Source organism: Procambarus clarkii, chromosome 17 (genome assembly GCF_040958095.1).
Source record: "Procambarus clarkii isolate CNS0578487 chromosome 17, FALCON_Pclarkii_2.0, whole genome shotgun sequence".
NCBI lineage: Eukaryota > Metazoa > Arthropoda > Malacostraca > Decapoda > Cambaridae > Procambarus > Procambarus clarkii.
The window spans coordinates 27468337-27486754 of record NC_091166.1 but is presented as its reverse complement, the minus strand read 5'-3'; the positions used below and the strand labels follow the sequence as shown (position 1 = coordinate 27486754).

General features: G+C 42.6%; 1 protein-coding gene across 1 annotated transcript in view; it reads right to left on the bottom strand.

Moving 5' to 3' along the window:
- LOC138365600 (uncharacterized) overlaps nt 1-18418 on the bottom strand; it is a 245139-nt gene that overhangs the window by 111166 nt on the left and 115555 nt on the right. The window contains exons 18-20 of the mRNA XM_069326077.1: nt 16412-16610; nt 12939-13132; nt 9385-9545 (exon numbers count right to left, since the gene is read on the bottom strand). Of these exons, the coding sequence (XP_069182178.1) occupies nt 9385-9545; nt 12939-13132; nt 16412-16610 (554 nt within the window). The remainder of the gene's footprint in view (nt 1-9384; nt 9546-12938; nt 13133-16411; nt 16611-18418) is intronic.

Here is an 18418-nt window from a genome sequence, read left to right as displayed (position 1 = left end):
AACGTATTCACTAACGGATGTGACATCCAGCATTAGTTTAAAACACGTATTCACGCCACTCGTTTTCATATCAGTCATCCGTTGCTTCTCATTAGCCGAGGCATTAGTGAAATAACCAGCTTCAATTTTACCAGGATCAACTCGGTTAAAAAACTGTGTCAGTTTATCATAGCGGTTAGCCTTACACCCAGAAATTGTAGATAATAACTTTACGTATGACCAGAATGAGAATAATGAGCTGGTTTCAACTACTGTTTCGTTTAAATACACAATAGCGGATTTGAATAGAGTTTGCGATAATCCATTCACCAACGATGCGTTTTTAGCATCTCCTAAAGGCGTTATTCCATCTTCTTCGGTTAGATCAATAGTCAACTCTAAAGCTATAGATGATAAATCCACCAGTTGACCATTCACTCCCTTGATGATGAATTCCAGATAAGTGTCTGTAAACTTATTATTGACCCCAGAATTCACAGGTAATACATCCACCGTTTGTCTGCTGGCAATTGTTGATTCTACCAATCGAGGGGAAAATACTTTAGGAAAGGCTTCACTAACAGCAGCTGTATAGTGTTCTAATGGCACCTGGAGGCCCAGAGCGTTATATCCGGCCATGTTCGCGCTTTAGACAACACCAACCGAGTGAGAAGAAGTTATGACAACACATCATTATATTTCGCTTTAGTAAAACGTTTGATGTTTACTAATTTTTTTGTTTGTTTATTCTTTTTCTGCACTCTTCCACCTATCATTTGCTTCCCCACTCCTTTCAATGTTTCAATTCCGCGTTTCTTAAGAGATTGTTTGAAAGTTTGTTTGTCATTATTAATGTCATCTAGTACGTTCTGCCCCAAGCTAAGCGCAGCCGGGGCCAGAGTCCTCATGATAAAGGGCGCTGCTCGACGCGCTATCCCGCTTAAAAAGGAAAATATTCCTCCTCCTCGCGTATAACGTCTACTACTGTTGAAAATCCGTATATCATCAGTCCCTCCACCTCTAGGAGGGGTTAACAGAATGTATAATTCCTCAACAGAGGGAGGAATAAAGTGGACACGCATTTCTCCGCTTGTTTCAGACGAATGAGGAGTGGTGGGAAAGCATTGGTGTTATATACCTCCTGCAACGGGGCGTACATGCAAGACTGCTATGGTGCACCCACGTTCATCGAAATGTATGGGGTTACCATCTTGATCCCTAATAGTGATGCTGACGCTATCTATCATGTTAGTGTTAAGACGCACATATAGTTTTTTATTGTTGCTGTTATCACTTCCATTTAGGGAGATTACATCCAAAATATTTACAGACTGGTTTCCATATCTAGTAGAAGAGATTCTATCGCAATAAACACACAGAATATCAACTCCTCCTCTAGGCATTGGCGGGAATAGACATGTGTTAACTACACTCGAGGCATACTGACGTTTTGCGAATATGTCATATTCTATTTCTGGAACTACGCCCAACACTTTCCCAAAAGCGGTTCCAAATGATAATGTAACTCTACTGATGTTTTTATGCCCCGTTGCAGAGCTAATATTCTCATCACTAATCACAGTAGTGAACTTGTTTCGATTGGAGGAAGAATCATATTTAATAAAATGCGTTCCATATTTAGCTGAAAATTGTTTTAATGACTTTCCTAAAAAACTCAGTTTAGCATTACTTGAAAATATGGCCTCTATTTCTCTATTAATCGTGGTATTAATTTCTTTTATAGTTCCAGCTAAAACATCAGATGATAATAAATGCTTTGAATGCATGTATTTCCCCTCACCCACTTTCTCATATGTAACGCCTACACGTATATATGCCTCAGGATTATCACGCTTAATAACGTAATGTGAAGTGGGGAGGAGTAATTTTTGTAGACACATTTCATAACTCCTCCGGGGATCTAATTCTAGCTGGTTAAACAATCGATTTTGGAAAGATGCGGGGATGTTATTGGGGAATAAATGCGTATCTGATACACTGGTGGCGTATATCACGTGAGTGTCCATCGCTCTATCTCCTTAGACCGCTTTTTGTCTAGTAAAGCCATCTACACATTACACGCTCATTTATATACACTCACCTGCTAATATACAATCCAAGAAGCTTTCCTTTTACTGTGAGGATCAATCTTGACAGTTGCCTTTCTCTTAACAGACGGAGGTTCATACACTTGACTGCTTGCCGTAGTATTACGGAATAAATCTCGCGATGTAGATGTTAGTGTGAAAAACAGTTGAGCAATGGGGAGTTTATCCGGTAGAAAAACAGATTTAAGCACAGTCATTTTATGTATAATGTCATTAATTATATGTATGCCAGATACTGGAGCCAATACATTTCCATTCAGATCCCAACGAACGATTCCAGTAGCATCATAATGGTTTAGCAAGGATCTCGCATATTCGTGATCTCTCACTTTCAACTTCAAATCTATTAAATGTTTTATGGAAGGGTTGGTATGCAGCTGAGGAGGAGGAGGAGGTGGTTTGACAGTAAGATGACGAGCAACCGCTTTCACAGTGGGGTAGGCAGGGCTGTGTGCAGCTTTCCGGTTGTCCACTATTTTACGCGGTACGAGATAAAAGGCTTTCATTTTACTTACTGAACAACCGTGTAATTAAACTAGCTGCAATCGGTAAAATAATGGATAAAATACTGCCTCCTCGTTTGCTGGTTAATATCTGTTTCTTAGTTGTCACAGAAGGTTTCTTACAGGCTAGTGACCGAATAAGCAATTTATATTTTTTCAACTTTTTAACGACCTTGTCAGGCACGGGCAATTTTTTTTTTAAAAAGTTATTAAAAATTTCTGATAAACAATTTATATGTGGTTTCTTCAATTTTTCAATCAACTGCTTTCTCGAGGAATACTGAAGTTTTGATAATAGTTGGATCAATTCCTTGTATTTATAAACTAAGGGCTTCTTCATTATAAATGTAATATCTCAGCAGCATCAATCCATTGATCGAATGATCGATCATAACCTGCGTACCTAACTTTATACTGGAGTTTGCCAGAGACTCTGCGTTGTCCCAATACCTTCTCAATATTAAAGGTTTGAGGCAAATGTGTTGGTGTTAATTCTTGTTTATAGAAGCCACCATCAATTTCTTCCCCATTCAGATCTTTTAGAAAGTATAAAGGGATGTGTTGTCTCCGATCAATACGTGTAACTGTAAAGATCTCGCGGGTGTTCTGCTGCTTAAACCCTTTCTTAAACTTGGAAATGCGATCAGATAGTGATGCGTACTGTATCACCAACACTCAATCGAGGAATGACAGTTCTCTTTGATTTGCTCGGGCTTTTATACATTAAATCAAATTGTTTGGCGTGTTCGCTGGGCGAGGATAGAGCGTGCACCTCCGCAGGTGTCTTCCCCTTCAATCCTCTGTGTGGGGTTAAATTATATGTTTTCACAATATCTGGTAGAGCCTGCATGTATTTTAAAGTGTTGCGCGCCGTCATAAACTTGTAAAGTTTACCTTTTAAAGTACGTATGAACCGCTCAGCGATTGAAGCTTTAGTCTCCTGAGAAAATACACTATATAACCGTACTTTCCTTGCTGCCAGCATTTTTTTCATAGTGGCGTTATAAAATTCGCCACCTCGATCAGAATTAATTTTGCGCACTCCTTGAGAATGAGGTGAATCTAGAATTAAAGCTAGAGCTTTCGTGGTGCTTTTCCCATCCTTAGCGCGTAAGGGTACTACTTGGGCGTACCTGGAGAAAATATCTACGCATACGAGTAAATATTTCACTCCGTCATTATGTTTGTCCAATAAACTCATCTCGGCCAAGTCTATAGCTTGAAATAGTCGTGGTTTAGGGCTTAACACCCGACGCCGAGGGAATTTATGCGGTTGTAAATAATGCAACGTATAGAAGTCAGAGCTTTTCAGATAGTCCTTTACATCGGCTAGAGTTATACTAGAGTTAATTAATTTGGCGGCCTTATACAATCTCTGTACCCCTCCAAGCCCTCCGCTAGATGAGGGGTCGTTATATACTCCTTCCAGTACATCTTTCTTGCTCACCATTGGTAAACTATCTCATAGGGTGGTTCGTGAACAATATTACCGCGTAATGTTATCGTAGATGGAGTGTTCGAGCCCAGATCTACTAGCAAATAGCCGTAGGGTTTACTAATAACTTGCTTATATAACTCTACAAATTTCTTTGAATCCACTTTCCCAAATATTTGTCGTCCGAGTGTTTCAATTTGTGACAGGTCTCGTGATTTAACCAATATGAAATGAGAAGCATTTAAACTAATATTCCTCGAATATTTACCAGGAAAAAATATATTTTGAGTAATCAATATGACGGAAACCGTGAAATGTCGGCCCCTAGTAAACATGTCTGATACGATTTTTGAATTCGCAGACTCTGTAAAAAGGTCATCGTAGATTACTAAGATATGCGAGTCATTATCTACTCGCTCTTCCACAGGATCAATAATGGTTGAATGCTCGATCAGCTTCCCTTTAATTTGTGGATCTGATCGTAATTCAGAGTAGCCTCCTCCGCATATGATTATTGAGGAGAACTTGTGTTGATACTTCCTTACAAGTTTACTGCACAAGTAGGATTTTCCGCTGTTTGAATAACCAGCGATAATAACACGAGATGGTTCTCTGAAAATATCTAGATGTTCCGCATGGATTATATCATAGGAACTATCCATGATTAATGCTTCGTTAAGACTGCTAAAAACTAAGGAACTGAGGTGGTATTTATACAAACATAGTCATTTACAGGAGTTTATTCACATATTTTATGTACAGCAACATCATTTTTAAAACTAAACATAGTTCTTACAGTTCACAAACAATAATATTAAACATCATATTTTTTTTTAAACTAATCATAGTTCTTACAGTTCACAAACGATAATATTAAACATCCTATTCATTTAGTATACAAAGTTCTAGACATATTGGCATCCATCTTAATACTACCTAACAATTGTACAACATAAAATCTAGCGAGGGTTGAATAGTTTCTGAGCTGTAGCATCGCGTTTGCTCCAGGGACGGAATATTGGGTAGAGTCTCTGTGCTTGCTCTACTTCCTCCTCCTCCATAATCACTTCTTCCATCTCCTCCTCCTCTCTCACTTCTACATCCATCTCATCATCATTGTTATTGGGAATATCAGGATGACCATACGCTAGGGACTGTGTGGGGCTTAAAATGTAGCGTTTATCGTCAAATGCTGACAATCCTCTGCAGGTACTGCGACATGTACAAATCTTTCCTTGCACGTTGCGTATAGATCTCGACACATACCTGATTGAAGTGTTTGTTTCAAGAGTGTGTTGAAATGAGTCATGTGAGAGTTTCTCTTGTAGATGGTATGGTACGCCCTTACACTTACAAGTGTGCTCCCCATCATGTGTGGTGAACGAATATGTTTTAGGTCTGAGAGCAATTAACTGGTTAATAATCTTAGAGCCTATTTCAGACTTGAGCAATCCTAGTTCACCTCCTCGCGCTTTAGAGTAGGATGGGTGTGTGTCATTAAAATTACTAAAATCCATACAGTCGAAGAGAGGAGACTTATTCATCTCTTCAAACACATCCTGACAGTCCAGTTTAATGATGAAAGAGTCGGTGTCTGTATATAACAGTCTCGCTTTATCCCCATACGCAGGTTTGACAACATCATACCAGAACTCATAGAGTCGCCTCTTAGCAATTTGAAGTATATGATAGCCCAGATACGTAGGAGTGTTGACTAGGAGAGACTTCTGCTTGATAGTACATATCACACGATCCTTACTTAACAAAAGACTCCGCTTGAAGAATGGGTTTCGAGCATGTTTCAGGAAATGACTGCGATCTGTGACCAAATAGTGCTTGTTCCCATATTTAGATACATCTGTGAGACTCTTTCCATATATAGAGTTTGATACGAGTTTGAAAGCCTTTTTTTTTATCGCGCATTTGGTACTGGCTCGTTCACGAACATTGGTTTCAATGAAGTCTTTAAGGTAACTCTCCTGCTCGAATTCGTAGATGTCGTGAACTTTAGCTACTTCTAATCCAATGCGCATGAGCAACTATAACAAGTCCAGACTAACGAGGTAATCTTTCTGAGGAAGGTGAGAAGCAATTAATTTAGTGTTGTTTTTAGGCAGTCCACGACTTTCTTCTGTAAGAATATTCCTACTGTAGGGTGAAATGTGATCCTCAGTAATGCATGTATGTGAAAGAACTAGGGGCAGTTCATCTGTATACCTAGCTACCTCAGGTCGGACCTGCAGTGTATCACACAACACCCAATACCCCTTGGTCCCGTCACATGGGATATTCTCCAAACCTTGCTCCAGCAGTACGTCACGCTCATCATGTGTCAGTTTCCGGATCCCACCCCGAGGGAGTAGTTCAGTCATACACGCCCCGTAAAGACTATTAAAGTCTAAGTAGATGATGTAGCTACTATCTTCCCCTAGATCTAAGCCTGTGTGCCTGTTCTCCACATCCGTGTACTGTCTCGTTACACTGGTGAACCCACCTCGGAGATTCCGACGAAGTAAATCATATAACATTGGGTCTGACACAACATCAAGTTGAACTTTCGATTTAAGCAAGAATGCATCCCAAGCAAATGAGGGTAAAGAAATGTAGTGGGAAATGTCTAATTTGTAGAGAACAAGCATGGTGTCTCGCCAGACTGTGAACACATCGGCTAGCAATCCTGTGTCCACTTTGAGGTAAAGGAGCAGATACTCCCCTATGTTGCGACATTTAGCCAAATCAAAAATTTCTAAGGCTTGTTTATAATCTGTTTCTGACAACTCTTCGTCTTTTAGTGTATTGTAAAACTTATCACGAGAAGGGAGTTGTGGTTCATCTAACACAGACATAGAGGATAAATAATCATAGCAGAATGATTGTTTACCCGTGAGCAGTTTTGGGATGGCTGCTTTATTTACCCCTTTTAACATAGCCAAAGTGAATGTGGTAGGTTTCCCACTATCAATATGATCCTTGGCTATTCTTCCTAGCGAGCCGTTGAGAAGGGCTAAACTATCCAAAAATCTTAAGTTGTTCACATCAACTTTCATAAATTTAAATCCATCCTTAGCTAATATATCTATTTCACTCCCTTGTCGATCTCTCATCTCGTTTAGGATTACTCCTAAATCATAGGAAGCGTTGTGGGAGAAAGTGTATAGGAACTTGTATGAATTTATACATTGCAAATTACATCTATCACAGTAAGCTGCTTGATAATTGTGGAATCTTACTGTGTGGTCGTGATGACGGACTTTGATTACATCTTCTCCGTTAAAAGGTACATCACAGAGTTCACAGGCTGTTTTTGTCTCAAATATCACCTGCTGTTGCTGTGACATGTGAAGTTCATAGGATGCTAACCCCTTCTTGATTCTATCCCATGACGCTTCTAGCGTGGTTACAAAGTGATTGACCGCATCTTTACCCAAATAAGTATTTTCCTCAACAATATTCTTCTGTCTGTCAATGATGATGTACGCATACGCCACTGCGTTGTGACGTGTTTCTATCATTCCCTTAGGGTTCGAGCGGTCTAGCATGCACTCAAAGTCATAAAAGCACATGTGACTAGGACCATAACCCCGTCCATAGTTACGGAAAGTAATCTTCCTCTCTGGTGGGTAGAATTTGAGAGTTTGATGTACTTTGCATGTACTTTCATGGCTCTGCATGCTATCTGCAGGGAGTGATATTAAACAACAATGACAGAAGCTGTGATGACTTGGGATTAGATCTGGATTGTTGCTCATATTACGTACATATTGGTTAAAATCCTTAATTAATACTAAATGTTGAGCTTCCAACATCAGCAATGGTATGACATCTGTATATCCCCCTCTTCCCTTCCTAGCCAGTGTAATGTAGTGTCGTTGTTGTCGTCTAGCATTTTCATCTCTTTCTAGTGAATAGATGAATATACTGACTTTATTCATTTTCTCTACCTTGAGAATATCCTCAAACGTCACTGCAGAATTGTCATCTGCTGGCCATTTCATGTGTCTGAGACACCAACTAGCATTCACAGATCTAGCGCGAATATTATCTAGGTGCATTCCCTTAGCTAAACATTTATAAGCTGCAACACACTGCATAAGGCAGATATCAGCCTCTCCCTCTGGATTGAAAACCAACTGCTTTCCACGCAAGCCTTTAGGATAGTCTACATGCGAGCCTAATCTTATCGGATGTTCTATCTGACCACAGTTAATGTAAAACCCGGTGAGCCGCTCAACCAAGACATTGGACCCTTCCTTCGCTTCCAGATACTGGGATATTTTCTCTGTCAATTCATCAGCCCAAAAATCAATAAGAGTTTCTACTTCCTCTAGAGTAATTCTTTGCCCCTCACCTCGTATGGGAAAGCCGTCGTTATTTATAGGATCCAATAGATTATCCTCACCGTCTTGTTGTACATTTAAATTTCGCACAATTAGAGTGATGTCTGGGTAAATTAGGAGGAATGGGTGTTGTGGGGAGAAAAGGGATCGAACCTCATTAATGAAAAAATCCCTGTATGTTCTCAGATAGAGTCCTGGTGAGGTGTTAACATGTTCTGGTATGGAGAAAGAAAGCCGGACGTAGCTGCCGTTATAGTTGTCAATTCGATCCAGCAACTGAGGTTGAATTTCTAGCGCAGGTGGAGGGGAGGGGGAAAGAGGTGGAGGGGGGTGATGGGATAGGGCTGGGAGGGGTGGGGGGTGGTGATAACCCTCCCCCTCCGAGATGAATGGGTGAGACCGCTGGCTCAGCTACTACGCCAGACGGTGCTAATAAGTCAGAATTGACAGACGCTGGCGGGTCAAGGTCACGGTCTGCTGAGCTGTCGTCTGAGTCACTGTCTGAGATGAAAATGGTACGATTCTCACCACTGCTGCTGCTGCTGCTGCTGTTGCTGTCATAGCTGTCGCTGATTGATTGGGGTATGGGGCTGGGGGAGGAACGGGGGGTTGAGTGAGGGCGTGAACGAGACCTCCTCCTCCCCTCCCTGTGAGAGTCGGAAGTGGCTACTGTCCGCCCTGCTGTGTCACTCTCACTGCCACTGCTGCTGCAGCTGTCGCTGGATGCCAAATCTATGCACAGCGGTGTGTCGTCTGTAAAAAAAAGAAAACATATTATCTCTAGAAAGAATGAACCATATATATATATATATATATATATATATATATATATATATATATATATATATATATATATATATATATATATATATGTGAGGCTAGGGAACAGACTAGTGTGGATTAATATGTTTAGGAAATAGACTGAAATCAGACAGTAATAATAACTTACTTATGTCCTGGTGAAGGGGTTGAGCAGGTGAGTGGGTATGAATTCGTAACATCGTGTTAACAGGGGGCGATACGTTCTCGTAGCCCCCCATCTGTCGGGGTGGCTGACCTTGATGAAGGGGCGGGGGGTGGCCGCGAGTGAGATGAGCACTCCTTAGCTCAGTGTGTGAGGAATGGGGTATAGGCTCGATAACGTCGCTCTGTTCCCTCCGTCGATTGAGGTATGGATTATAACCTGAAATGGAACAAATGATATTCAGCATGGGTGAATGGGGAAAAAATATGTTTATTATTATGCATGTGTGTTCGCTTGCAAGTGGATGAAATACAGATACGAGAAGTGTATTTTATATGCTACCTACGTTTATGTGAAGTTTCATTCCGGCGATGACCTCCTCGCGGGGTGGGTGAGCAATAAGGACACTTCACGGTTTTGTAAACTGAAATTGGAAAGAACATATTTAACTGTGTGGAATGTAATAGCTCGAATGAGAAAATATTCTCACACTATAGTAGTTTACACGCGATATTTCACCTGTGGATGCCATAAAATGAACTGTGGAATATTAAATATGAATAACACTCACGGTTATCACAGAAAATCTGCTGACATCGCTTGCATTTGATGTCGTAATGTCCTAGGGGCGGTTTTTCACAGCTAGCGCATTGCAGTCGACACAGTTGATTCGGTGATGGAATATAAAACACTCCGCATTTCATGCAGGCTGTAGAGCTTCGCCTTTCCATGACATGGAGCTGTATGACGCGTGTGTAGCGGATGAAGTCTCGCAGGGAACTGGCGGGGCGTTTGTGTGTGAGGGGAGTGAAACGACCTGGGTCAAATGAGAAGTGATTGATGGGTGACAGGTGAGGGTCTGTCTGTCGGCAGGAGTAAGTACCTCGCGCCTCCTTACCGGAATCCACAGTGTAAGGGGAGACGCCGTGGGACGAACATTAACACTCTGAAGACAACGAAAACCCCCGCGACATTGAAAAACGCTTTAGGTAATGGTACACTCCCCTCCTGCAGGAGACTTTGCCCTCATCCTCACACACACACACACACACACACACACACACACACTTAGCTCTTCCTGTAGGGGACGTTAATGGTTTGTCTAACCACATAATGGCCCGCTGCAGTCTCACAACGAGAGTGACTTCTCTCTTTCTTGACCCGAACACGGAAAAAGCAGTCAGGCTCCAACCTGCGACCAGTACGCTTACCCCGTCGCGACATTGAAAAACGCTTTAGGTAATGGTACACTCCCCTCCTGCAGGAGACTTTGCCCTCATCCTCACACACACTTAGCTCTTCCTGTAGGGGACGTTAATGGTTTGTCTAACCACATAATGGCCCGCTGCAGTCTCACAACGAGAGTGACTTCCCTCTTTCTTGACCCGAACACAGAAAAAGCCAGGTGCAGCCCCGTGTCTTTTCCATGCATTTCTTACAAACATCACTTAAGACCTTCCTGTAGGGGAGTCAATGGGTTTGTCTAACCACATAATGGCCCAGAGCACTCTCTCCAGACGAAGGGGAAACTCCATCCAGCTCCCATCCCAAAACAACATAACAGACCGTGCTGCCTTCTCTCATCTACACACTAACTCACGATCAACTCTTTTACTCCTTCCTCCATCTTCCTTCTATTTTCTTACTCTATCACTTGCTAAACACACACATATTCATTTCACTCCTTCCTCTTACTCCACCACTTACTCTCACACAACAAGATCTCCAATCTTTCCTGACCACTTACCTTAACCCCCGAGGACTAGACCCGCGCGCGCGCGCGGGGTGGGGGACCGCACCTGCTCGCCCGCCACTCAAGTCCGCCACGCGTCAAACTTCCGGGAAATCCCCCAAAACCCTATGTGACTAGACACCCGCGCTGTGACGTTGACCTCGCGCACCACCTGCCACTCATCAACATGACCTCCCCTCTTTCATGACCACATACCCAAACATCGGACGCTCACACGCGTCCGAAACACGCCAAAACTTCCCCGAAAATCCCCCAAAAACCTGTGCGACTACACACCTGCGCACCAGCTGTCGGCTGGCACTCCATGGAGGACCAGCTGGCAGCTGGTGCGCGCGGTCGTAGTCGTATATTTCACTACTAGCCAAAACGCGAAACGATTGACGCCAAGCACTAGAAACTAATATGCCACACGGCAAAGCTACGCACAAAGGGAGAGGCAGAAGCACATAATAGAACAGGGCAAACAAACAGCCAGAAGGGCACACAGCATGTCAAAATCATTTACGTTCTCTAATTACCCAACACAAAGCTGCTATTAGGACAATCTCTAACTCTAGCCCCAGACATCACTCGGTACCCTTACTCAAATCTGAGAATATGTTAGATATGAAGTCACTGCACATCATCTCATGTGTATTTTATATATATATAAAACGCTGAACTGTAATGTCAATCCTGACCTTAAAAGCTTCCTAGAAGGTTGTAACAGATCCCATGAGCACTACACCAGAAACAAATACCTATATGATATTCCAAGAGTACGACTTAGTCAAACTAGAAATGCTTTACAAATCAAGGGACCTCGAATGTGGAATGACCTCCCAATTATGTTAAAGACTGTACCTCTCCCAACCAGTTTAAGATAAAAACTAAGTACCACCTAATTAACTCAATGTAACTTACCTCACCCCTAAATGTCAACCCATGTCTACGATTTTTAACAATGCTGTTTGTTGACCAAATTGTATTTTTGTTTTTTTTCTGCCATGTTCTCCCCTCCCCTTTTTTTTTTGTCTTTTTTTTCTGATTTTTTCACAACACAATTTATACTTTAATCTAAGTTAGTATTAAGTTTTAGTCTTAGTGTTTTTCCTGTCCGAAACGCTTTGAGTAATAGTAGCTTTAGGCATTGTATGTACTAGCTCTATCTATGAATCCATCAACTTTTGTATTTCACCTTGTATGTATGTACTTTACCTGAATAAATATTTGTATTTGAATTTGTATTTGTATTTGTATCTGCTGACCCATCTTCCACTTGAAGACGTCAACCATGCCTTCCCTCTCCTGTCCATGTAATGTAGGCTGAGCTTCCTCCTCGTTCGTAAGATTCTCAATGCAATACCTGGGATGTGTCTGGTCATCCTACATTTGATTTTCCGAGGGATTCTTTATCCAATATATAATACGTTGACCAGTACTGGTCTCACCAGGGCCAAATATAATTGAAGGATGATGTTCGTGCATTTATTACTGATGCTTCTGGTTATAATCCCAAGCATTTTATTTACTTGGAGTGACAAAAAGAGAGTAAATAGTCACATGATCACAAGTTTCTTTTGCAGTTATTTCCCCAAATCTGCATCATTCATTTAGTAGATGACTGCATTGGATTATGGACACTGCCAGAGGAGATACCATTCACGTGGGAAAATGAGAAATCTGTTCATACAGGCGTCATATTCTTAGTGCAACACAAATCCATCAACCCACAATCCTCACCACCACAATTGTAATCACCACACTATTACCGCTGTCTCCACTACTAACATCACTGCAATCATCACCAATATTACTATTACAAACCCGACCATTATGACATCACACCACTATCACTATCTCCCCAACCATCAACTTACCTAAAGGACCACGGAACTCGCAGAGGGCGTAGGTGACAGTGGAGTTGACGTTAGCTGGAGTGAGGGCCCCCTGGCCACTGTTGTTTACACTGAGGTAAGTGTAGTTGAAATCTTGAATGCGGTTCAAGCTCTGCACAAGTGCTGTAATGTTCGCATCAGGGGTGTAGATCTTAGCCACCGTCAGGTCATCCCATCTGAGATAAAGAGTGAAGATTGGGATAAATGGTACTAGTCTCAGCACTGTCAGGTTTTCACAACTGAGAAGGAAGGCCGGAATAAGTTTCTAGTATTAGCCCTAGCACTGTATCCCAGTTGAAGTAAAGTATGGTTAAAACTGAATGTGATTTATAATGTTAAATACTGCTTATGTTACCTTGAGATGGTTTCGGGGCTTAGCCTCCCCGCTGCTAGATCCTCGACAACGCCTCCTCATTGTTGGACGTGTTAGGTTCATATTTTGTTCAATCATTTTGTTTTCAATTACCTTATGTTGATACGTGGAGTTTATACCAGAAAGCGTGGCTTTTGGTTGCAATAAATCAACGAAGAAGATATATTTTCTTATTCCGCCTTAATCTTAACAGCGGAGACAAGGATTAACATCGGATATTGGGAGAAAAGATTCCTGACAATGAACAGAAAGTAAATACCTCAAGATTACGTGGTGTTTATATCCAGGAAGGACTGTGTAGGCAACATTAAAATTGTGTTGCAACATTAAAATTGTGTTCCATTTCACTTGTTGTATCATCCCTGTAGTAACTCAAGATGTAACCCTTTAATGTTGACCAAACCACAAACTAGAAAGTGAAGAGACGACGACGTTTCGGTCCGTCCTGGACCATTATCAAGTAAGTAATAATCAAAAGAAGGTACCAAACTGGAAAGGCTATGTAGCACCATCAAATGTGCAGAATATTCAGAGGGCGCTAAATATCACCAAGGATGCCAGTACAAGAACAGAAACGCATAAGGCGAACGGTATTAAAAGTATCCGATTCACCAAGAATTCTATCGAGGGAAAAGTGACAACGAGGGATGGTCGGAAAGCAAGACACACGCTCGTCCTGGAAGTCAGGACATTCAACAAGGATAATCACAACTGTAAGAGGGACAATGCAACTTGGACAATAACGAGCAGGGTGTGCTCCATTAAGTGACCGTGAGTTAAGCGTGTATGGCCAATACGCAACCTTGCTTGAACCGTTTCCCACCGCCGGTTACATTGGTAGGAGGAAGGCCACGGGGACACACTATGCTTAAGAGTACGCAGATTGTTACCAACATCAGAAGACAATCAACTCTGCCAACGGACAAGGATGGAGGAATGAATAACCGGGTATAAGCCAGAATAAGGAATACCTTGATGGGAGATAGGTATTATGATGGCGTCGTCATTGTCGTTGTTCCTTCTGGACAACCCACCATAAACCATGGTTGTAGGCCGAGTGCGTACGTCCCTGCTGTACAACCAACCAAAACCCGTAGAGTGCTTATACTTTAGTCAGGAGATCACCCCGTACGCTTCCTGCTCTTGGAGAGGGGTTACACGTCAAACCTTTAGGGTGGTGCGGCTCCAACACTGGTCTCGTTGTCACGTGTACACACCCAACTCGAGCCGCTGTGACTCCCCACTCTCTGCTTACTTGGTATGACCTCCTCAGTCCCCCTTTATTGGATTGTAATTCTATACCACCCTATCCACGGCTGTAGTTCTCTCTCTCTCTCTCTCTCTCTCTCTCTCTCTCTCTCTCTCTCTCTCTCTCTCTCTCTCTCTCTCTCTCTCTCTCTCTCTCTCTCTCTCTCTCTCTCTCTCTATTTTTTTCTACTTTCTAGGAAGCCTCACTAGGACAAGGGCAAACACCAGTCAATTTATATAAATTTAATATACAGAGAACATATACAAACACACACAAGATACAATAATAACTCCAACACTCTGTGCTATTGCAATCAGGTTGCATCCAATCCCATCAGGACTCGATCGGCTGCTTACTTCATGTGGTAGCCCAACTCCTGGCTCGACACTTACGCTACCAACCTCATTATGTGGGTTAAATCTTGCAATATAATAAGGCACTATTAATCTTAGCACATATATAAATATACACAAGGAAATCCAGCCTACGGCTGTAACACTATATATGGCTGTAACACTATAAACATTAATATAAATGTTCCTTCATACAAAAATGGTCAGTCACCCACCTTCCGCTGCATCTTGCACACCAATGACACTCAAACACTATCAACTCTCCATAAGTAATCACTACGAACCTCTTCTCTACACCCAGAGGTTCTCCACCCTGAACATCTTCAGGTCCTCTTAGAATTGTTTACCAGGGTCCTCCACAGCTCTTCCGGGTGCTACACCATGAAGTCTTCCTTAACAGCAATGATGCTTCACCTCTGGTATCACGCAGACGCACATGAATCTTCACTTCACTGCTCCTTTTCTCACGGTTTGAGATCCACCTCCTCACTATGGGGCTCTGCTCTTCCGCAGGGTTCAACATCCACTCCTACAGCCTTGAAATTCCACTCATTAACTTCTACTCTGGCCTCAAAGTACTCCCATCAACTCCTTCCTCAGACAAACCTGCAACCCATTGACATGCCAATAAAGTTGTTTCCCTACAAACATATAACTAAAATAAACTACACATAATAAATGTCTGCACTCGACATGCCTCTTGATTCCCGAACTCCGTGGGTATGGACTCCCCCATCCAGGGTGAATCCATCCTCCAGCTCACCTGGACGGCCCTCGAGGCAGCCTCCCTCAGTTGGCCTGAGGAGCTGGATAACGAAGGACGCGTCGCTCGTACCCTGCAGCTGGCTCCCTCATCATCATTCTCTTATTTAGGCTTTCTGCCTTATCAAAACATGCCTAACATATGAATAAATACTTGCTACGACCGCTGGGCACACGACCAACTACAGGCAATCACTGTTAACTGGATAAAATGGGCTTACCACAGAATTTGTTCAGGCGAGGGCACTTCCTGGTCGATGCTCGACAGAGTGCTCACAATCTGCCTAACGAAAAATGCTTCAGTACTGCTTTACCACTCTTCCTGCAGTCCATGAATTGAGCTGACATGTCCACAAACTTATTTCACAGTCGAAAAGTCCGTTCACTTCCTTCTTCTTGAAGATATATCAAACAGGGGGTTCTTCATCACTAGGGGCTCAAACGGTGTACGACCTCCCTCGCGATTTCTTCAGCTCAAGTGAGGTCAATGTCCTCAGATGCGATCTTCACACCTCCAGCAAATTCTCCACATCTCATCCCAAGTAATTTATTTATATTCTTATTCATTGCCCATGTTTTTAAACTACTTGTCAAATTTAATCGAGTGTTTACTATGTATATTTCCAGGTCTATATTTCCTTGACCTCTTAGTTACGTCAGGTCTTGCAGAATAACTCTCAGGGGGAGACTCGTTTCTCCTGCAGCCTGAGATCATAACATGGGACAAGAGCGAATAGCTTCTCTAGTGTCAGCATCCTCACGTTCATTTAAAGAAACACCAATATGGCTTGGAACCCAGCAAAATTCCACGGATTTATATTTACTAGAGAATAGAAACAGCAAATGTTGAATCTCGACGACCACCAGATGGACAAGATTAAAGGACTCTAGATCCATGAGGGCACTACAGAAGTCAACTACAACCACAGAGGAGGATTGACAATGAGAAAGTAGGAGACGAAGAAAACAGAGAATAGCATAAAGTTCTGCTGTGAAGATGCTAGTCTCTGGAGGTAGGCTTCACATTCTAATTGCGGTCAGGAAAAACAACAGAGTACCCTACACCGTCCACAGACTTAGACCCATCAGTGAAGATGGAAACGGAGCGGGAGTGTGAAGAAAAGTGCTCAAGGAAAACGCGTTTCAGAACTAAATGAGGAGTAAAAACTTTTGTGATGTGGATAAGGGATTTGCAATATTGAGAAAGAGGGATCCGCTATGGGGGGCAAGGACGAAACAGCACGAGGAGAAATATTAGTAATACTAACCGAAAGAGACTGATGCAGGCGAGACAACCAGACAGAAAGTGGGAGGTGGTGAAGGGGAACATGAATTACAGGAGGGGAAAAAGTCAAAGCACGACACAGGCAAGAGTAAGGGTGTTGTAAGGACCGCACAAGGTAGCGAAGATAGTAGCAATCTCGGCGATCCTGGAGAGACAGGAAGCCAGTGTCAACGAACAAGCTGAGGGTAGGAGTAATCGAAAAGCACCCGAGCTGAGGTGCAACCTAGTATGGTGCAAAGGATCAAGACTTCGAAAAGAAGAAGAAGAAGCAGAAAAGTAAGCAGGGCAACCATAATCGAGTTTAGACTATGAGAGAGGAATGCAAAGAGAGGAGCGCTCGCCTATTTGCTCCCTAATGTGAACGAACCTTAAGTAAGTTAACAGAACCTTAAGTAGGTTAACATAACCTTAAGTAGGTTAAGCGCCTTAGAGCATTCAACTCGGAGGTAAGAGATATGGGGCGACCAAGACAAACGAGTGTCAAAGATTAACCCCAAAAGCTTAGCTGAATATTTGTACACAAGAGGATGACCATAAAGTGACAAAGAAGGATGAAGAACGACATGCTTTTGAGTAAAAGTCATGGCACAAGTCTTAGTTGCAGAGAACTTGAAGCCATGATTGGTGGCCCAAAACGAAACAGCATCAATTGCAAGTCGAAGCCGCTGTTGAAGGAGAGGCGAATCATCACCTCGACAGCAAAGAGTAAGATCGTCGACATTAAGAGCGGAGAAGATGCCACAAGGAAGGGATGAAAGAAGACCATTGAGTGCAACTACAAAAGAGTAGTGCTCAGAACACTACCTTGGGGAACACCTTCGTATTGCCGAAAAAAGGCAGTGAAAGAGTGGCACCAAGCCTGACTCGAAAGGAACGACGAGAGAGGAAGCTTTGGAGGAAGAGAGGAAGATTACCATGAAGGCCAAAAGAACGAAGTTGGGACAGAATATGGTATCTCCCGGTTGTGTTATAAGCCTTTTCCAGGTCAAAAAGGACAGCAACAACGGAGGTCTTCACAGCAAAAGCAGTACGAATATAGACTTCCAAGTTCACCAGGACATCAGTCGTGCTGCGGCACTTGCGAAAACAAAATTGAGAAGGAGAGAGGTGGTGATGGTATTCCAAGAACCACATCAGACGAACATTTACCATACGCTCAAAGAGTTTGCAGACACAGCTCGTAAAGGCAATAGGGTGGAAGACCTAAATTGATGTCCCGAAAGGATCCCAGTTTCCGAATAGGAAGTATAATGGCATCGAGCCAGTCCTCAAGGACTGACGACGACTCTCAGACCTGGTTATACAGACTCAGTAAAAACTGAGATGTGCAAGGAGGGAGATGGCGAAGCACCTCATAATGAATGTTATCCGAGCCCACAGCTGAAGAACCGCAGAGGGCCAGAGCAGGCTGACGTTCAAAGAGAGAGAAGGGATCGTTAT